At 37.0% G+C, this 22,268-nt stretch overlaps 2 protein-coding genes across 2 annotated transcripts in view; one reads left to right on the forward strand and one right to left on the reverse strand.

Annotated features, from left to right (window-relative positions):
• Nucleotides 1-22,202, forward strand: part of LOC143525983 (uncharacterized) — a 58,048-nt gene extending 35,846 nt beyond the window's left edge. The window contains exons 7-13 of the mRNA XM_077020496.1: nt 8,657-8,758; nt 9,815-9,916; nt 13,432-13,527; nt 13,757-15,668; nt 15,777-15,845; nt 19,194-19,259; nt 19,445-22,202. Of these exons, the coding sequence (XP_076876611.1) occupies nt 8,657-8,758; nt 9,815-9,916; nt 13,432-13,527; nt 13,757-15,668; nt 15,777-15,845; nt 19,194-19,259; nt 19,445-19,659 (2,562 nt within the window). The 3' untranslated portion in view covers nt 19,660-22,202. The remainder of the gene's footprint in view (nt 1-8,656; nt 8,759-9,814; nt 9,917-13,431; nt 13,528-13,756; nt 15,669-15,776; nt 15,846-19,193; nt 19,260-19,444) is intronic.
• tox3 (TOX high mobility group box family member 3) overlaps nt 1-22,268 on the reverse strand; it is a 118,035-nt gene that overhangs the window by 70,139 nt on the left and 25,628 nt on the right.

A 22,268-nucleotide genomic window follows, 5' to 3' on the forward strand; every position in this document is an offset into this window, starting at 1 on the left:
GGGTTTAGTCTAACTGTACACCTCTGCATAATAGTGTGAGTAATATGTCCTGAATGTGTCCATTGGAATTTCCTTTTACCATTGCAAATTAAGAAAGAGCTTTGTGTCCTAACTTTACTCCCACTCCAGAATAGACATCTGTGTATCAACGTCCCTGATTTTGTCAGTTGGAGGTTTTGTCTTACTATTGTATACTTAAGAATAGGTGTTTGGCCTTCGTCCTAACTTTACACCACTTCAGAATGGATAGTCTGTGTATCAACGTCCTGATTTTGTCAGTTGCAGTTTTGTCTTACTATTGTATATTTAAGAATTGGTGTTTCACTCGTCCCTAACTTTGTACAACTTCAGAATAGTGTGTGTAACAATGTCTTGATTTTGTCCATTGTAAATGTAGAAGCAAACATTGATAATTAGGTTCTCATTTCAATGAAAACTAGCAGTTGTTTAGTGATTTGAAGATTCCAGGATCCATATGTTAAAAATAAAGAGTTTTGGGACGTATCACAGTACTGAAAAAAAAATATATCTCTTGTAAATGTGTCCACAGATAATAAATGAAAGCAGTTCTGCGCCAACTACATCTCACGGCAAGGGGAAATACAGCCTTGACCCAACTGCGAATGATCAGGCTCGCAAAGCCTCTGAGTTGGTAAGTTACGCATTCATTATCTATTCTAAAATGCTTTGTCTTGACAATATTAACATAATGTAATGTTAGCTTATTCCCATATCTTTTTCTTACAATCCAGTTACCCATTTCATTATAGTGTAAGAAACTGCATAGAGAAGTTAATATGATCTTTGCATTCAGTCATTAATTGATGGCTTGATGATGGGTTTAGAGATCTTTAAAAGTTGAAGAAAAAAGTACAACAACATTGTTAGGTCCAGTCCAAACTCACTGAACATCACAACATGCTTGTACTTGTTTAGAATAACTTCTTACCTTCAGTCCACTACAGAATGAACAGGTTATGTAGTGACTTCATGATTTTATCCTTTGAAGATTGCAAATGTTTTTTACCATTGTAAATTACAAATAGTTGTAAAAGTGCAATGTCCTATCTTTACTCCTTCTACAAAATGGTCAGTGTGTAACATTTCGATTTTGTCCAGTTCAGTTTTTGTCATAGTTTTGTAAATGTATTGCTAGAGTTTGGGTTTTAGTCTAACTGTACCACCTCTGCATAATAGTGTGAGTATAATGTCCTGAATGTGTCCATTGAGTTCCTTTTAACCATTGCAAATTAAGAAAGAGCTTTGTGTCCTAACTTTACTCCACTCCAGAATAGACATTCTGTGTATCAACGTCCTGATTTTGTCAGTTGGAGGTTTTGTCTTACTATTGTATACTTAAGAATAGGTGTTTGGCCTTCGTCCTAACTTTACACCACTTCAGAATGGATAGTCTGTGTATCAACGTCCTGATTTTGTCAGTTGGCAGTTTTGTCTTACTATTGTATATTTAAGAATTGGTGTTTCACTCGTCCTAACTTTGTACAACTTCAGAATAGTGTGTGTAACAATGTCTTGATTTTGTCCATTGTAAATGTAGAAGCAAACATTGATAATTAGGTTCTCATTTCAATGAAAACTGCAGTTGTTTAGTGATTTGAAGACTTCCAGATATCCATATGTTAAAAATAAAGAGTTTTGGGACGTATCACAGTACTGAAAAAAAAATATATCTCTTGTAAATGTGTCCACAGATAATAAATGAAAGCAGTTCTGTGCCAACTACATCTCACGGCAAGGGGAAATACAGCCTTGACCCAACTGCGAATGATCAGGCTCGCAAAGCCTCTGAGTTGGTAAGTTACGCATTCATTATCTATTCTAAATTGCTTTGTCTTGACAATATTAACATAATGTAATGTTAGCTTATTCCCATATCTTTTTCTTACAATCCAGTTACCCATTTCGTTATAGTGTAAGAAACTGCATAGGGAAGTTAATATGATCTTTGCATTCAGTCATTAATTGATGGCTTGATGATGGGTTTAGAGATCTTTAAAAGTTGAAGAAAAAAGTACAACAACATTGTTAGGTCCAGTACAAACTCACTGAACAACACAACATGCTTGTACTTGCTTAGAATAACTTCTTACTTCAGTCCACTACATAATGAACACGTTGTGTAGTGACTTCATGATTTTATCCTTTGAAGATTGCAAATGTCTTTTACCATTGTAAATTACAAATAGTTGTAAAAGTGCAATGTCCTATCTTTACTCCTCTACAAAATGGTCAGTCTGTAACATTTCGATTTTGTCCAGTTCAGTTTTTGTCATAGTTTTGTAAATGTATTGCTAGAGTTTGGGTTTTAGTCTAACTGTACACCTCTGCATAATAGTGTGAGTAATAATGTCCTGAATGTGTCCATTGGAATTTCTTTTACCATTGCAAATTAAGAAAGAGCTTTGTGTCCTAACTTTACTCCACTCCAGAATAGACATTCTGTGTATCAACGTCCTGATTTTGTCAGTTGGAGGTTTTGTCTTACTATTGTATACTTAAGAATAGGTGTTTGGCCTTCGTCCTAACTTTACACCACTTCAGAATGGATAGTCTGTGTATCAACGTCCTGATTTTGTCAGTTGGCAGTTTTGTCTTACTATTGTATATTTAAGAATTGGTGTTTCACTCGTCCTAACTTTGTACAACTTCAGAATAGTGTGTGTAACAATGTCTTGATTTTGTCCATTGTAAATGTAGAAGCAAACATTGATAATTAGGTTCTCATTTCAATGAAAACTGCAGTTGTTTAGTGATTTGAAGACTTCCAGATATCCATATGTTAAAAATAAAGAGTTTTGGGACGTATCACAGTACTGAAAAAAAATATATCTCTTGTAAATGTGTCCACAGATAATAAATGAAAGCAGTTCTGTGCCAACTACATCTCACGGCAAGGGGAAATACAGCCTTGACCCAACTGCTAATGATCAGGCTCGCAAAGCCTCTGAGTTGGTAAGTTACGCATTCATTATCTATTCTAAATTGCTTTGTCTTGACAATATTAACATAATGTAATGTTAGCTTATTCCCATATCTTTTTCTTACAATCCAGTTACCCATTTCATTATAGTGTAAGAAACTGCACAGAGAAGTTAATATGATCTTTGCATTCAGTCATTAATTGATGGCTTGATGATGGGTTTAGAGATCTTTAAAAGTTGAAGAAAAAAGTACAACAACATTATGTCCAGTACAAACTCACTGAACATTACAACATGCTTGTACTTGCTTAGAATAACTTCTTACCTCAGTCCACTACAGAATGAACAGCTTGTGTAGTGACTTCATTTTTTTATCCTTTGAAGATTGCAAATGTCTTTTACCATTGTAAATTACAAATAGTTGTAAAAGTGCAATGTCCTATCTTTACTCCTCTACAAAATGGTCAGTCTGTAACATTTCGATTTTGTCCAGTGCAGTTTTTGTCATAGTTTTGTAAATGTATTGCTAGAGTTTGGGTTTTAGTCTAACTGTACACATCTGCATAATAGTGTGAGTAATAATGTCCTGAATGTGTCCATTGGAATTTCTTTTACCATTGCAAATTAAGAAAGAGCTTTGTGTCCTAACTTTACTCCACTCCAGAATAGACATTCTGTGTATCAACGTCCTGATTTTGTCAGTTGGAGGTTTTGTCTTACTATTGTATACTTAAGAATAGGTGTTTGGCCTTCGTCCTAACTTTACACCACTTCAGAATGGATAGTCTGTGTATCAACGTCCTGATTTTGTCAGTTGGCAGTTTTGTCTTACTATTGTATATTTAAGAATTGGTGTTTCACTCGTCCTAACTTTGTACAACTTCAGAATAGTGTGTGTAACAATGTCTTGATTTTGTCCATTGTAAATGTAGAAGCAAACATTGATAATTAGGTTCTCATTTCAATGAAAACTGCAGTTGTTTAGTGATTTGAAGATTCCAGATATCCATATGTTAAAAATAAAGAGTTTTGGGACGTATCACAGTACTGAAAAAAAATATATCTCTTGTAAATGTGTCCACAGATAATAAATGAAAGCAGTTCTGCGCCAACTACATCTCACGGCAAGGGGAAATACAGCCTTGACCCAACTGCGAATGATCAGGCTCGCAAAGCCTCTGAGTTGGTAAGTTACGCATTCATTATCTATTCTAAATTGCTTTGTCTTGACAATATTAACATAATGTAATGTTAGCTTATTCCCATATCTTTTTCTTACAATCCAGTTACCCATTTCATTATAGTGTAAGAAACTGCATAGAGAAGTTAATATGATCTTTGCATTCAGTCATTAATTGATGGCTTGATGATGGGTTTAGAGATCTTTAAAAGTTGAAGAAAAAAGTACAACAACATTGTTAGGTCCAGTCCAAACTCACTGAACATCACAACATGCTTGTACTTGTTTAGAATAACTTCTTACTTCAGTCCACTACAGAATGAACAGGTTATGTAGTGACTTCATGATTTTATCCTTTGAAGATTGCAAATGTTTTTTACCATTGTAAATTACAAATAGTTGTAAAAGTGCAATGTCCTATCTTTACTCCTCTACAAAATGGTCAGTGTGTAACATTTCGATTTTGTCCAGTTCAGTTTTTGTCATAGTTTTGTAAATGTATTGCTAGAGTTTGGGTTTTAGTCTAACTGTACACCTCTGCATAATAGTGTGAGTAATAATGTCCTGAATGTGTCCATTGGAGTTCCTTTTACCATTGCAAATTAAGAAAGAGCTTTGTGTCCTAACTTTACTCCACTCCAGAATAGACATTCTGTGTATCAACGTCCTGATTTTGTCAGTTGGAGGTTTTGTCTTACTATTGTATACTTAAGAATAGGTGTTTGGCCTTCGTCCTAACTTTACACCACTTCAGAATGGATAGTCTGTGTATCAACGTCCTGATTTTGTCAGTTGGCAGTTTTGTCTTACTATTGTATATTTAAGAATTGGTGTTTCACTCGTCCTAACTTTGTACAACTTCAGAATAGTGTGTGTAACAATGTCTTGATTTTGTCCATTGTAAATGTAGAAGCAAACATTGATAATTAGGTTCTCATTTCAATGAAAACTGCAGTTGTTTAGTGATTTGAAGACTTCCAGATATCCATATGTTAAAAATAAAGAGTTTTGGGACGTATCACAGTACTGAAAAAAAAATATATCTCTTGTAAATGTGTCCACAGATAATAAATGAAAGCAGTTCTGTGCCAACTACATCTCACGGCAAGGGGAAATACAGCCTTGACCCAACTGCGAATGATCAGGCTCGCAAAGCCTCTGAGTTGGTAAGTTACGCATTCATTATCTATTCTAAATTGCTTTGTCTTGACAATATTAACATAATGTAATGTTAGCTTATTCCCATATCTTTTTCTTACAATCCAGTTACCCATTTCATTATAGTGTAAGAAACTGCACAGAGAAGTTAATATGATCTTTGCATTCAGTCATTAATTGATGGCTTGATGATGGGTTTAGAGATCTTTAAAAGTTGAAGAAAAAAGTACAACAACATTATGTCCAGTACAAACTCACTGAACATTACAACATGCTTGTACTTGCTTAGAATAACTTCTTACTTCAGTCCACTACAGAATGAACAGGTTATGTAGTGACTTCATGATTTTATCCTTTGAAGATTGCAAATGTCTTTTACCATTGTAAATTACAAATAGTTGTAAAAGTGCAATGTCCTATCTTTACTCCTCTACAAAATGGTCAGTGTGTAACATTTCGATTTTGTCCAGTGCAGTTTTTGTCATAGTTTTGTAAATGTATTGCTAGAGTTTGGGTTTTAGTCTAACTGTACACCTCTGCATAATAGTGTGAGTAATAATGTCCTGAATGTGTCCATTGGAATTTCTTTTACCATTGCAAATTAAGAAAGAGCTTTGTGTCCTAACTTTACTCCACTCCAGAATAGACATTCTGTGTATCAACGTCCTGATTTTGTCAGTTGGAGGTTTTGTCTTACTATTGTATACTTAAGAATAGGTGTTTGGCCTTCGTCCTAACTTTACACCACTTCAGAATGGATAGTCTGTGTATCAACGTCCTGATTTTGTCAGTTGGCAGTTTTGTCTTACTATTGTATATTTAAGAATTGGTGTTTCACTCGTCCTAACTTTGTACAACTTCAGAATAGTGTGTGTAACAATGTCTTGATTTTGTCCATTGTAAATGTAGAAGCAAACATTGATAATTAGGTTCTCATTTCAATGAAAACTGCAGTTGTTTAGTGATTTGAAGACTTCCAGATATCCATATGTTGAAAATAAAGAGTTTGGGACGTATCACAGTACTGAAAAAAAATATATCTCTTGTAAATGTGTCCACAGATAATAAATGAAAGCAGTTCTGTGCCAACTACATCTCACGGCAAGGGGAAATACAGCCTTGACCCAACTGCGAATGATCAGGCTCGCAAAGCCTCTGAGTTTGTAAGTTACGCATTCATTATCTATTCTAAATTGCTTTGTCTTGACAATATTAACATAATGTAATGTTAGCTTATTCCCATATCTTTTTCTTACAATCCAGTTACCCATTTCGTTATAGTGTAAGAAACTGCATAGGGAAGTTAATATGATCTTTGCATTCAGTCATTAATTGATGGCTTGATGATGGGTTTAGAGATCTTTAAAAGTTGAAGAAAAAAGTACAACAACATTATGTCCAGTACAAACTCACTGAACATTACAACATGCTTGTACTTGCTTAGAATAACTTCTTACTTCAGTCCACTACAGAATGAACAGGTTATGTAGTGACTTCATGATTTTATCCTTTGAAGATTGCAAATGTCTTTTACCATTGTAAATTACAAATAGTTGTAAAAGTGCAATGTCCTATCTTTACTCCTCTACAAAATGGTCAGTGTGTAACATTTCGATTTTGTCCAGTGCAGTTTTTGTCATAGTTTTGTAAATGTATTGCTAGAGTTTGGGTTTTAGTCTAACTGTACACCTCTGCATAATAGTGTGAGTAATAATGTCCTGAATGTGTCCATTGGAATTTCTTTTACCATTGCAAATTAAGAAAGAGCTTTGTGTCCTAACTTTACTCCACTCCAGAATAGACATTCTGTGTATCAACGTCCTGATTTTGTCAGTTGGAGGTTTTGTCTTACTATTGTATACTTAAGAATAGGTGTTTGGCCTTCGTCCTAACTTTACACCACTTCAGAATGGATAGTCTGTGTATCAACGTCCTGATTTTGTCAGTTGGCAGTTTTGTCTTACTATTGTATATTTAAGAATTGGTGTTTCACTCGTCCTAACTTTGTACAACTTCAGAATAGTGTGTGTAACAATGTCTTGATTTTGTCCATTGTAAATGTAGAAGCAAACATTGATAATTAGGTTCTCATTTCAATGAAAACTGCAGTTGTTTAGTGATTTGAAGATTCCAGATATCCATATGTTAAAAATAAAGAGTTTTGGGACGTATCACAGTACTGAAAAAAAATATATCTCTTGTAAATGTGTCCACAGATAATAAATGAAAGCAGTTCTGCGCCAACTACATCTCACGGCAAGGGGAAATACAGCCTTGACCCAACTGCGAATGATCAGGCTCGCAAAGCCTCTGAGTTGGTAAGTTACGCATTCATTATCTATTCTAAATTGCTTTGTCTTGACAATATTAACATAATGTAATGTTAGCTTATTCCCATATCTTTTTCTTACAATCCAGTTACCCATTTCATTATAGTGTAAGAAACTGCATAGAGAAGTTAATATGATCTTTGCATTCAGTCATTAATTGATGGCTTGATGATGGGTTTAGAGATCTTTAAAAGTTGAAGAAAAAAGTACAACAACATTGTTAGGTCCAGTCCAAACTCACTGAACATCACAACATGCTTGTACTTGTTTAGAATAACTTCTTACTTCAGTCCACTACAGAATGAACAGGTTATGTAGTGACTTCATGATTTTATCCTTTGAAGATTGCAAATGTTTTTTACCATTGTAAATTACAAATAGTTGTAAAAGTGCAATGTCCTATCTTTACTCCTCTACAAAATGGTCAGTGTGTAACATTTCGATTTTGTCCAGTTCAGTTTTTGTCATAGTTTTGTAAATGTATTGCTAGAGTTTGGGTTTTAGTCTAACTGTACACCTCTGCATAATAGTGTGAGTAATAATGTCCTGAATGTGTCCATTGGAGTTCCTTTTACCATTGCAAATTAAGAAAGAGCTTTGTGTCCTAACTTTACTCCACTCCAGAATAGACATTCTGTGTATCAACGTCCTGATTTTGTCAGTTGGAGGTTTTGTCTTACTATTGTATACTTAAGAATAGGTGTTTGGCCTTCGTCCTAACTTTACACCACTTCAGAATGGATAGTCTGTGTATCAACGTCCTGATTTTGTCAGTTGGCAGTTTTGTCTTACTATTGTATATTTAAGAATTGGTGTTTCACTCGTCCTAACTTTGTACAACTTCAGAATAGTGTGTGTAACAATGTCTTGATTTTGTCCATTGTAAATGTAGAAGCAAACATTGATAATTAGGTTCTCATTTCAATGAAAACTGCAGTTGTTTAGTGATTTGAAGACTTCCAGATATCCATATGTTAAAAATAAAGAGTTTTGGGACGTATCACAGTACTGAAAAAAAAATATATCTCTTGTAAATGTGTCCACAGATAATAAATGAAAGCAGTTCTGTGCCAACTACATCTCACGGCAAGGGGAAATACAGCCTTGACCCAACTGCGAATGATCAGGCTCGCAAAGCCTCTGAGTTGGTAAGTTACGCATTCATTATCTATTCTAAATTGCTTTGTCTTGACAATATTAACATAATGTAATGTTAGCTTATTCCCATATCTTTTTCTTACAATCCAGTTACCCATTTCGTTATAGTGTAAGAAACTGCATAGGGAAGTTAATATGATCTTTGCATTCAGTCATTAATTGATGGCTTGATGATGGGTTTAGAGATCTTTAAAAGTTGAAGAAAAAAGTACAACAACATTGTTAGGTCCAGTACAAACTCACTGAACAACACAACATGCTTGTACTTGCTTAGAATAACTTCTTACTTCAGTCCACTACATAATGAACACGTTGTGTAGTGACTTCATGATTTTATCCTTTGAAGATTGCAAATGTCTTTTACCATTGTAAATTACAAATAGTTGTAAAAGTGCAATGTCCTATCTTTACTCCTCTACAAAATGGTCAGTCTGTAACATTTCGATTTTGTCCAGTTCAGTTTTTGTCATAGTTTTGTAAATGTATTGCTAGAGTTTGGGTTTTAGTCTAACTGTACACCTCTGCATAATAGTGTGAGTAATAATGTCCTGAATGTGTCCATTGGAGTTTCTTTTACCATTGGAAATTAAGAAAGAGCTTTGTGTCCTAACTTTACTCCACTCCAGAATAGACATTCTGTGTATCAACGTCCTGATTTTGTCAGTTGGAGGTTTTGTCTTACTATTGTATACTTAAGAATAGGTGTTTGGCCTTCGTCCTAACTTTACACCACTTCAGAATGGATAGTCTGTGTATCAACGTCCTGATTTTGTCAGTTGGCAGTTTTGTCTTACTATTGTATATTTAAGAATTGGTGTTTCACTCGTCCTAACTTTGTACAACTTCAGAATAGTGTGTGTAACAATGTATTGATTTTGTCCATTGTAAATGTAGAAGCAAACATTGATAATTAGGTTCTCATTTCAATGAAAACTGCAGTTGTTTAGTGATTTGAAGATTCCAGATATCCATATGTTAAAAATAAAGAGTTTTGGGACGTATCACAGTACTGAAAAAAAATATATCTCTTGTAAATGTGTCCACAGATAATAAATGAAAGCAGTTCTGCGCCAACTACATCTCACGGCAAGAGGAAATACAGCCTTGACCAAACTGCGAATGATCAGACTCGCAAAGCCTCCGAGTTGGTAAGTTACGCATTCATTATCTATTCTAAATTGCTTTGTCTTGACAATATTAACATAATGTAATGTTAGCTTATTCCCATATCTTTTTCTTACAATCCAGTTACCCATTTCGTTATAGTGTAAGAAACTGCATAGAGAAGTTAATATGATCTTTGCATTCAGTCATTAATTGATGGCTTGATGATGGGTTTAGAGATCTTTAAAAGTAGAAGAAAAAAGTACAACAACATTGTTAGGTCCAGTCCAAACTCACTGAACATCACAACATGCTTGTACTTGTTTAGAATAACTTCTTACTTTAGTCCACTACAGAATGAACAGGTTATGTAGTGACTTCATTTTTTTATCCTTTGAAGATTGCAAATGTCTTTTACCATTGTAAATTACAAATAGTTGTAAAAGTGCAATGTCCTATCTTTACTCCTCTACAAAATGGTCAGTCTGTAACATTTCGATTTTGTCCAGTGCAGTTTTTGTCATAGTTTTGTAAATGTATTGCTAGTAGGCTTGTCACGATACTAAGAATTACAACTTCGATACGATACTTAAAAAAATATTGAAATTCGATACCATTTTCGATACCAAAGTCAGATACTGTGCTAATTTTCGTTTTAAAGCCTTTTTATTTTTTTCTAAACAAACAAATGAATGTTGCTTTGTGTTTGAAAATGCTTGAAATTGTAACTACATTTCACAACAAATAGGTGTCTGACTGATCAGTTCTCTTGTATGACGTTAACAAATACGAGCCTCTTGTAATTCCAGGACGAAACATGAGATAACGTGAAGACGTTAAGATTGGGCGTTTTGAAAATAAACCACCATTAAATAATGTGGTAAAAAAAGCGAATAATTTCGAGTATATGTATAAATATTTAACTTAACTTATCCCAACAAACATCCAACGTCAGAAAGACGTTAAAATCATGTCTGTATCACGTCGGTCAGTCCAGACCCATTTTGCATGTCTGGTGGACGTTCAAAACTGGTTCAAAATCTGACAGTGTGACTAGGACCTTAACCTTAACTTAACATGGACATCTATGACGAGTTTTCTATCTGAACGTCTGACTAGGACCTTTATTGGATGTCAGTGAACGTGCAAAAACTGAAACTGAACGACAGTAATAGACGTCAAAAGACGTTTAAAAAAGACGTCGCAAAAACTTTCATTCTGGCTTTTCAGTGGACGTCTTTTGAACGTCTGACAAAGTGTCTTTGCTCGTGCTGGGAAATATTGAAATGGATCTTGAAAGTGACATACAAGTGTTTGAATTCCACAAGGTGTATGAACCCTGCAAACAGGGTTGCCAGGTCCTACAAAAATATCCAGCCCAAAGTCAGTGTAATTTGTTGAGCGGGGGGGTTGGCGAAGTGTAAGTTGTTGAGCGGGGCGGTTAAAATTGACACTATTTAAGTATTATATCGCTTGTAACTCCCGCGGTGGCCCAACTCAAAAGTAGCCCAAAAAACCGCACCCCGCGACCCCAGAATTTTTACCCGCGGAAGGAGTTTCAAACAAGCCCAATTTGGCATGAAAACCGCGAACCTGGCAACACTGCCTGCAAACATAACTTTGTTCATCGCGCTGAAGCGCGGCGCACGCGAGGTCGTGCACCTCTCGAATTTTGTAACTTTGGGCGTGCCGCGCTTCAGCGCAATGAACAACGCCATGTTTGCAGGGTTCATACACCTTTATAAGGTGGATGTAACGTGCAAGAACTAGGAGAAGGACACAGATGCTGCTGAGAGTCAGATTTATTGGTAGGAGTTTCCTCCCGTCTCCTAACCTGATCGGCTCGAATCGCTCTTGAACGGCGAGGCATTTCATTTACATTAACACTCGGAGCTTCAGACAACGAAATACTGCGAATGCAATGGTAAAACTCCTTGAGTGAACAGTAGTACACAGACTAGTTAACTAACACCTCTCAGACACGACAAGGAATACAAAAATACGAACGAGTTATTACACAAACAGTAAACAAACAAACGCATTCAAAAAGGACAATACAATAAACCGGACTAACGCAAAACAGACCTGGCGAAATCAACTAACTTCACTAACGAACCATCAGGAAACAATAACGCGTTGACTCAATAAAGAGTACAAAACCAAACATAGGATGATCTGCGAAACAACTCGAAACAAATCTAATTGAAAGGACCAAACGCTGAACATACAATGATCAAAGTTAAACACCAACATGATTAACGTCTTCACGTTCTCTCATGTTTCGTCCTGGAATTACAAGAGGCTCGTATTTGTTAACGTAATACACACTGTTCAGTCAGACAGCTATTTGTTGTGAAATGAAGTAGTTACAATATCAAGCATTTCAAGTACTTTAGCCTACATTCCAGCACTTTTCAAACCTGAAACACAAAGCAGCATTAAAATGCTAATTCCCCTTTTGTTGAGGGGTGTTTATTTTATACTACCACATATAGTTTCGGACAACACTGCAAAGCGGAAAGTATAAACGCCTCCACCGCTCGTTCACGCGAGGTGGGCGGAGTCGAGCGCTGTGGTCACTCAACCAGGCTTTAGCGCCCTTCGTTGAAATGTTCCAAAAGCACCGCTTGCAAACTGGTTTGTTCATGTCCTTCGGTTTTCCATCTATATCTGCTTCGAATCCAACAGCACTGCGTTTGCTTTAGCTGCCATTTTAGCATTACAAACTGTCCTGTGCATTACGGCAGCTTGGGTGGGTCAAACGAAAGCGCATTTTATGTAAAAAGAATCGATACTTAAGAGAAACGAGTATTGTACCGTTTCAGAATGTTCAGTATCGATACATATCGATATATCGATTTTTTTGACAACACTAATTGCTAGTGTGTGGGTTTTGGTCTAACTGTACACCTCCGCATGATATTGTGAGTAATAATGTCCTGAATGTGTCCATTGGAGTTTCTTTTACCATTGCGAATTAAGAAAGAGCTTTGTGTCCTAACTTTACTCCACTCCAGAATAAACATTCTGTGTATCAACGTCCTGATTTTGTCAGTTGGAGATTTTGTCTTACTGTTGTATACTTAAGAATAGGTGTTTGGCCTTCGTCCTAACTTTACACCACTTCAGAATGGATAGTCTGTGTATCAACGTCCTGATTTTGTCAGTTGGAGGTTTTGCCTTACTATTGTATACTTAAGAATTGGTATTCATCTAGCTTTTTGCCTATTTCCTTTCCTTACAATCAAGTTACCCTTACAATCAAGTTACATTATGGGTTATAAGCCTTTATTAGGTCCAGGGCAAACTCACTGAAATCATGATGTGCTCGTACTTTCTTGTAACTAGCCATTTCCCCTCCAAAATACAATTTTTCTTATACTTAAGTGACCTTTAGTGCAAATAAACTACATGGATAATGTGAAATGAACTTTCAATTCTGGCAGTAATCAATGGAATTTATCGAATTTGTTTAGACTTATTTCTAACTTCAGTCCAATGATTAACATGTAAAGATGTGGTAAGCCAATTTAATTATTTTTTGTACATTTTTCTACAGGTATTGGATGAATTTAAGCCTTCACAGGCAAAAATATCACGTTACAACCCATCAATTTCTATCTCAAAACAGAAGACAATTGAAGACAATGAAGAGGTACTTTGTAAATCAGTTCAATTGTAATACAGGTATAATTAACAGTATGAGTCCTTTAGTCAGTTAACGATCACTGAATTACATAAAAAACCGTTTTCTGTATTTTCTTACAAACTATATAGCTACCAAATATACATTTTACTGCATTATTGTGTTCTAAAATAAATGTAATGTTATGTGGTGCTTTGGTGACTAAAATCCAAGTATTTTCATTTTTAATTATTTATAGGTTTCGAGTGACATGGATTGTTCTGACAACACTGACTATGATGATGTGGACTATGTACCTGATACAAGTGATAGCTCCACAGAGAGCAGCTTCTCCAGCAAGCAATACAGCACTTCTCCAAAGCCCTATCCCAAAAAGAAAATTATCAGCTTTCCTAAATCTCAACTAGAACAGGAATCCTATGAAAACGTTGGCAGATCATCCACAGCTCATGATGAGTCTACATATGTCGCATCAATGCCAAATTCTAAAAATAGTTGGCGATATAACAAAAAGCAGTTTTGTTACTTCTGTGAAAAGCCATACTCTAAAATTTCCAGACACTTAGAGTTTGTACACAGCAATGAATCAGAAGTGGCAAAGGCTTTTAGCTTCCCAAAAAATTCTAAAGAGAGAAGAGTGAGATTACGACACTTGACAAACAGAGGAAATTTCTCTCATAATGCCATGGTCATGCAGAAGGGGAGTGGAGAGATTGTTGCATGTAACCGCCCCAAAACCTTAAAACATCCACAAGATTTTACACATTGTTCACATTGTCACGGTCTGTACTCCAGGAAATCACTGTGGAGACATGTAAAAATCTGCCCACAGAAACCAGAACAAGTTGCTAAAACTGGGAGAAAAAGAGTTGCGTCTCAGAGCTGTTTTCAATGCCCCTCTGAAGTCAGTGAAGGTCTTTGGAAGATTGTGTGTGAAATGTCCCAGGATGAGATCTCAGCAGCTGTGAGACAAGACAAGTATATAATACTTTTTGGAGAGCAAATGTACAATAGACTAAAATCAAATCCAGGGAAAAATGAGTACATCAGACAAAAAATGAGAGAGATTGCACGACTTCTTTTAAAAGCAAAACAGTTGACTCCTCTATCATGCATGGAGGACTTCATTAAACCATCAAATTTTCCACATGTAATTGCAGCTGTAAGAGCTGTGGCAGGGTATGATGAGCATGGAAATACATACAAAATACCCTCATTGGCATTAAAGCTGGGCAACAGCTTGATGAGAATTTCTTCTTGTGTAGAATGCAGTGCACTAATTTCTGGGCAAGAGCAGGCAGCAAAGAGTGCCCAAAGCTTTAGAAGACTCTACGAAGCCAGATGGAATGAGGTAGTTTCATCTTCAGCACTGAATACTCTTACTGAGGCCAAATGGAACAAGCCCCAAGTGTTGCCCTTTACTGAGGATGTGAAGAATTTGCACACATTTTTAACTAATGAGCAGAGGAATGCCAAGAGTACCTTGCTTGCAGAGCCCAATGCAAAAAGATATGCAACTCTTTGCAAACTGACATTAAGTCAGGTCATTCTGTTTAACAGAAGGAGAGAGGGTGAAGTTTCTAAGATGCCACTTAAAAATTATATCTCTCGAGTGAAGACGCAGTTGCAGCAAGATATTGCCCTGGGTCTTAGTGAGTTTGAAAAGAAACTCTGTAGCCATTTTGAAAGAGTTGAAATTCGCGGTAAGCGAGGTAGAAAAGTGCCAGTTCTACTGACACCTGACATGGTCAGTTCTTTGGATGCTCTCATCAGAATGAGACAAGAGTTTGTACCTGCCGAGAATGGCTTCCTTTTTGCACGGCCAAATGCTTTGACAAGTTATCGGGGGGCTGACTGCATTCGAGAATATGCCAACGCTAGTGGCACTAAAAATCCAGATGCCATTTCTTCTACACAGTTGCGTAAGCAAGTTGCCACATTGTCAGCGGTTTTAAATTTGAAGGAGCATGAGATGGATCAACTGGCAAGCTTCATGGGCCATGATATCAGAGTGCATCGGGACTTCTATCGTCTTCCAGAAAGCACATTGCAGTTGGCAAAAATGAGTAAGCTTCTCCTTGCCATGGAGAAAGGGAAGCTGAAGGAGGTTCATGGACTTAAGCTGGATGATATCGTGATTGACCCCATGGGTAAGTGATATAAATTAACCCGATCAGTCTTGTTTTTTGTATCCTTAGCTATTGTTACACATTCTCATGTTTATGTAATCTACTAAATGATGGTTGTCATTTTGCTAGATGAAGTAGATGTGTCTAGTGATGCTGAACAAAATGAAGAGGCAATTTCTACAAATCAGGAACCTTCAGGTAAGAATTCTAAGGATGGTTGTAGTACTGCATTTTGATTTGAACATGGGGGGTAAAAGCACTTAATTTTAACTTGTTAACATATTGTTAAAATAGACCACAGTAAGCTGAGTTTTGGCCTTTGTGTATGTAGTTTATTTTGTAAGTATACTGCTCAAAAAATAAAGGGAGCACATCCTAGATCTCAATGAATAAAATATTCCAGTTGAAAATCTTTATTTATTACATAGTGGAATGCATTGGGAACAAAATAACAAAAAATGATAAATGTAAATCAAAATTATCCCATGGAGGTCTGGATTTGCAATTATACTCAAAATCATAGTGGAAAATCAAATGACAAGCTGATCCAACTTCAGTGGAAATTCCTCAAGACAAATTAAAATGAGGTTCAGTAGTGTTTGTGGACTCCACGTACCTGTATGACCTCCCTACAACACCTGGACATGCTCCTGATGAGACGGCAGATGTTCTCCTGAGGAATCTCCTCTCAGACCTGGATTAAAGTGTCAGTCAACTCCTGGACAGTCAGTAGTGCAACATGGCGTTGGTGGATGGAATGAGACATGATGTCCCAAATGTGCTCGATTAGATTCAGGTCTGGGAACAGGCAGGCCAGTCCATAGCTCAATTGTCAGATTTGATCAAGTCAGTCCAAAGATATTCACATTTAAATTGGCCCTATTTTTTAATGCAATTAACCTAAAACGAAAGGAAATCTTGTGATCAAGAAATGTGCGCTAGTTTTAGCATGTGGCCGTGCCCGCTGTTATCATGGTTCATCGGGCCAACACGTTGTCTTGGGACCCTTAAAAAACTACCTTAAACTGTACAGACTGGGATAAAACTTCAGGAAACAATAAAGAAGAATATAATGTAACGGTCTGCTTATCTATTAATATCTTTTGAACAGTTCCACAATGTTTTTGAATGGTCCAAACGTGAAATTAAAATTCAAGCAGGGTCAAAAAGAAACAGAAGCGCAAAATGCGAATTCTTCTAACGGGATGAGAGAAAGTGGACATTCAGTTATGTCATATTAGGAAAACTCTGGGAAGTACCTCCTACAAACCGATGAAAACAGTGATTTTTTTTACCACGCGTTTGCGACCACTGATTTCGCTTAGACAGTGCGACCAGAGAAAAATGGCCGCAGCATTTGTGCGGCCCTCCAAATAAATGCCTCCCCACACCATTCCTGACCCACTGCCAAACCAGTCATGCTGAAGGACGTTGCAGACAGCAGAACATTCTCCATGGTGTCTCCAGACTGTGTCACATCTGTCACGTGCTCATTGTGAATCTGCTCTCATCCGTGAAGAGCACAGGACACCAACGGTGAATCTTCGAATCTTGGTGTTCTCTGGTAAATGCCAATCTCCCTGCACGGTGTTGGGCTGTAAGCACAAGCCCCACTTGTGGACATCAGGCCCTCATACCTCCCTCATGGTGTCTGTTTCTGACAGTTTGAACAGAAACATGGATATTAGTGGCCTGTTGGAGGTCATTTTGCAGGGCTCTGGCACTGCTCCTCCTGTTCCTCCTTGCACAAAGGAGGAGTTAGTGGTCCTGCTGCTGGGTTGTTGCCCTTCTAAGGCCCCCTCCATGTCTCCTGGTGTACTGGCCTGTCTCCTGGTATCTGCTCCATGCTCTGGACACTGCTGTCAGACACAGCAAACCTTCTTGCCACAGCTCACATTGATGTGCCATCCTGGATGATCTGCACTACCTGAGCAACTTCTGTGGATTGTAGACACCACATCATGCTACTACCTCTATGGTGAGAGAACTGACAAAATGCCAAAGTGACCAAAACATCAGCCAGAAAGGATGAGAACAGAGAAAAGGTCTGTGGTCTCCACCTGCAGAACCTCCTTTATGGGGGGTGTCTTGATATTTGCCTCTCATTTCTACCTGTTTTCAGTTCCATTTGCACAACAGCAGGTGAAATTGATTCACGATCAGTGTTGCTTCCTAACTGAACAGATTGGTTTAAAAGAAGTGTGGTTGACTTGGAGTCACATTGTGTTGTATAAGTGTTCCCTTTATTTTTCTGAGCGGTATACAAAATAATATTAATTTAATCTTATTGGCATCTGTTTTTGAATATAGACTGGCTTACTAGTTTACTCAATACAATTTCTTTGAACCTGCAGTCACTGCTCATTTTATAATGATCACCTACCTTAACGCTCCACTACACAACTCAGTTACCGAACACAGGACCATTGCAGTGCATATATTTGGTCAGTGAATCCTTCTCAGCACAGCGGAGCCACATGGTGGTACTGCTATGAGTGTTGTTAGGGTTTTTACACACATCTGTGTCTAATAAGACTCTGTGCTAGTCAGAGTGGTCCACTACTATGGCCAGAAAACTATAATCTCTTGTTGGGATTGGGGTTAGGTGCCTTGCTCAAGGGTACCTCAGTCTTGGCCTCAGGCCTGGGAATCAAACCCACAACCCTCCGGTCACAAGACCAGTTCCCCATCATCAGACCATGATGGCCCCTGTGTATAAGTCCAATTATTTATTGTTAAACCAATCCTCAGTGCCAGTAATGAAAATGGATTTTTATATATTTATCCATATAACTTTTTACAGTGTATGATGGACAGAGTAGTGGTTAGAGCTGTTCTCAGTCAGTACAGCTTTTCATTCTGTGTCGTGGCAGGACGGTTATTCCAGAGATAGACTGGGAGGTCTTCAGCACTCACTGTAGTGCTGCTGATGAGTAGAGGGGTGTGTGATACTTGTAACTTTTTGTCTAGCTGTCTCACCTCACAGTAGGCTCTCTCATCACTTGATCCAAATGCTAAGATGTTTAGGGACAGTTATGGGTAGGCAGGATATACAGGCTCCAGGCTCAGATTGATGGAGTGGTATAACCTGTTGTGGAGTGTCTCTAGTGTCTGATGTTCAGTGAAGTCTAGAACCCAGTTGCACAATGGAGACTGTAATCCTAGAGTGGAGTTTGCAGACCAGCTCAGCATTAGCACTCTTTTAGTCCCGAAGCTAAAGTCAGTCAACAGCATTCTGACATTCTAGAAGTACTGACTGTAATTATTTGTGATTTGTGATGGCACATTGTGTTACCACGGTGATTGAACCACAAAACCAGTGCCACATACACTATCAAGTCAGTACCAACTCTGTGCTGAGAATTGACCAGCACAAATAATAACCAGGTAGCAGCAGGCATAAAGAGCTCAATTTTCCAATGATGTGTTATTGTATTGCTTTTACTTCATGCTGATCATGTTCTAAGTTGTAGCTTATTTGCTTACAAGATACTATGGTATTCAATATATCCAACCTAATTCTATTTTATATTTTAACACCTCAAGGCTGCCATCAGAATTTGGGAAAAGCAGAAAGGAATGATCCTTTGTCCCAAGGACAACTGAAACAAGGTATATTAGTTTAATTACACTGCTTTTAAACTCACATAAAGTAATGAATGATTACTATTTTATTTCATTGGAATGTAATGCCTCACAAACATTTAAAAGAAAAGCTTAAACTGATCTAGAATTTTATTTTAAACAATAGATGTCTGTTAAATTCCTTGTTAATGTGTATTTCTCAATTTGCACAGTGCCAAGAAAGAAAAGGACATGGTCTGCATCAGAAGTGCAGGCCATTGAGAGACACTTGATGAAATTTATCAGAACTTGTCAACTGCCAGGGAAAAAGGAGTGCGTTTCTTGCCTACTATCAGAACCTGTGGCACTTCAAGCAAGAGACTGGACTGCAGTGAAATTTTGTATTAAAAACAGAATTACTACATTAAAAAGAAGTCAAACCAAGTAAAATTGATGTAGAGGCCGTAGGAGTGGTTTAAAGGATGTAGGGGCGATATAGAGGATATAGATGATGTAAGGGTGATGTAGAGAAATATGGGGTGATGCAGAGGGTTTAGAGAATTTTGACATTCATGAATTTACTGGCTTTTTAACGTGTATTAAAATGTATTTTTTTATTGTAAGGATATAGGAGTGATACGTGATACAAAGGACGTAGGGCTGGTGTAGAGGATGATATATAAGGACGTAGGGCTGGTGTAGAGGATGATATATAAGGACGTAGGGCTGGTGTAGAGGATGATATAAAGGACGTAGGGCTGGTGTAGAGGATGATATAAAGGACGTAGGGCTGGTGTAGATGATGATATAAAGGACGTAGGGCTGGTGTAGAGGATGATATAAAGGACGTAGGGCTGGTGTAGAGGATGATATAAAGGACGTAGGGGTATAGAGAAGGTAGGTGCGAAATGGAGGATGATGTAAGTGTGATGTAGAGGAACATGTAGTGGACTTAGGGCTGATGCAGAGGGTGTAGGGATTTTTGTTGTTCATGAATTTACTGGCTTTTTAAAGTGTACGTATTTTTTTATGTAAGGTTGTTAGAGTGATATAGATGATGTAGGGGCGGTGTAGAGGATGATGTAGGGGTGATTTTTGTCTTACCTTCATGAATTAACTTTTTTAAAAGTGTATTTTTTATTGTGGCAGTTATAAAAAATCGTTATTGTTATGCTATTTAAAGCAGTATTTCCTTGTATGTGACAAGTGTTAATCTCAAATTCTGGCCATTGAGAGACACTTGATGAAATTTATCATAACTTGTCAACTGCCAGGGAAAAAGGAGTGCGTTTCTTGCCTAATATCGTAACCTGTGGCACTTCAAGCAAGAGACTGGACTGCAGTGAAATTTTCTATTAAAAACAGAATTACTACATAAAAAAAGTCAAACCAAGTAAAATTGATGTAGAGGCCGTAGGAGTGGTTTAAAGGACGTAGGGGCGATGTAGAGGATATAGATGATGTAAAGGTGATGTAGAGAAATATGGGGTGATGCGGATGGTGTAGGGATTTTTGACATTCATGAATTTACTGGCTTTTTAAAGTGTATGTACTTTTTAATGTAAGGTTGTTGGAGTGATCTAGATGATGTAGGGGTGGTGTAGGGGATGATATAGGTGTGATTTTTGTCTTACCTTCATGAATTAACTTTTTTAAAAGTGTATTTTTTATTGTGGCAGTTATAAAAAATCGTTATTGTTATGCTATTTAAAGCAGTATTTCCTTGTATGTGACAAGTGTTAATCTCAAATTCTGGCCATTGAGAGACACTTGATGAAATTTATCATAACTTGTCAACTGCCAGGGAAAAAGGAGTGCGTTTCTTGCCTAATATCGTAACCTGTGGCACTTCAAGCAAGAGACTGGACTGCAGTGAAATTTTCTATTAAAAACAGAATTACTACATAAAAAAAGTCAAACCAAGTAAAATTGATGTAGAGGCCGTAGGAGTGGTTTAAAGGACGTAGGGGCGATGTAGAGGATATAGATGATGTAAGGGTGATGTAGAGAAATATGGGGTGATGCGGATGGTGTAGGGATTTTTGACATTCATGAATTTACTGGCTTTTTAAAGTGTATGTACTTTTTAATGTAAGGTTGTTGGAGTGATCTAGATGATGTAGGGGTGGTGTAGGGGATGATATAGGTGTGATTTTTGTCTTACATTCATGAATTTACCTTTTTAAAAGTGTATTTTTTATTGTGGCAGTTATCTATTCTTATGTTAAAAAATCGTTATTGTTATGCTATTAAAAGCAGTATTTCCTTGTTGTATGTGACAAGTGTTAATCTCAAATTCTGTTTGTAAAATGATTTGAAGAAATCTGAAATTTTAACTGTAAAGTAAAGAAGCTCATTACCACAGTATGCTTTGTCACATTTTTGCATTCTGATATGTTGTCACCTTTTATTATACAAATTCTGGGAACCAAAGCCACTGTAACATCCTCAATATATGCCAGACCTGGGCACTGTATGGCCCGCGGACCACATCCGGCTCTCTATTTTTGACCAGCCCAGCTCAGATTGTTAATAAATTAGAAGTCAAAAGTAAACGTGTGACCAATAGCTACCCAAAACAAAACTACACTTTATTTTGAAGGCAAGGGTTTTGTTTTTGTTTTTAAATTTGCATCTGCCCAGTCAGTTTGCTCATGCATCTTTACTCTAATGTGTCAGCAAATTTGTTGGACACCTTTCAAGAAATTTGCTCTTGGCTTTTCAATATGTTGGTGAACAGTAAAAAATTACTGTTATATTTATATAGAATGCAAGAAATATATGCACGGTAATGTCCCCACTTTTCATTATGTCCTTACTATGGTGGTTTGAACAAGAAAATTGAATGTATGTGTTATCATGTCCTGGGTTTTCACTAAAACTTGAAAATGTCCTAAGAATGCTGTGAAATTTCAGGTGTCTTAAAGAAACAAGTTGGAGAAGATCTCAACAGATGGGCTTGATGTGTGTATTTTTTGCAATGCAAAACTGTTTTCATCTCATTGCTAGACCCCTCAGAAAGGCATGTACCCATTTTGTAGGTTATTTTCAGGTGTC

Source organism: Brachyhypopomus gauderio, chromosome 1 (assembly GCF_052324685.1).
Source record: "Brachyhypopomus gauderio isolate BG-103 chromosome 1, BGAUD_0.2, whole genome shotgun sequence".
In the NCBI taxonomy this organism is placed as follows: Eukaryota; Metazoa; Chordata; class Actinopteri; order Gymnotiformes; family Hypopomidae; genus Brachyhypopomus; species Brachyhypopomus gauderio.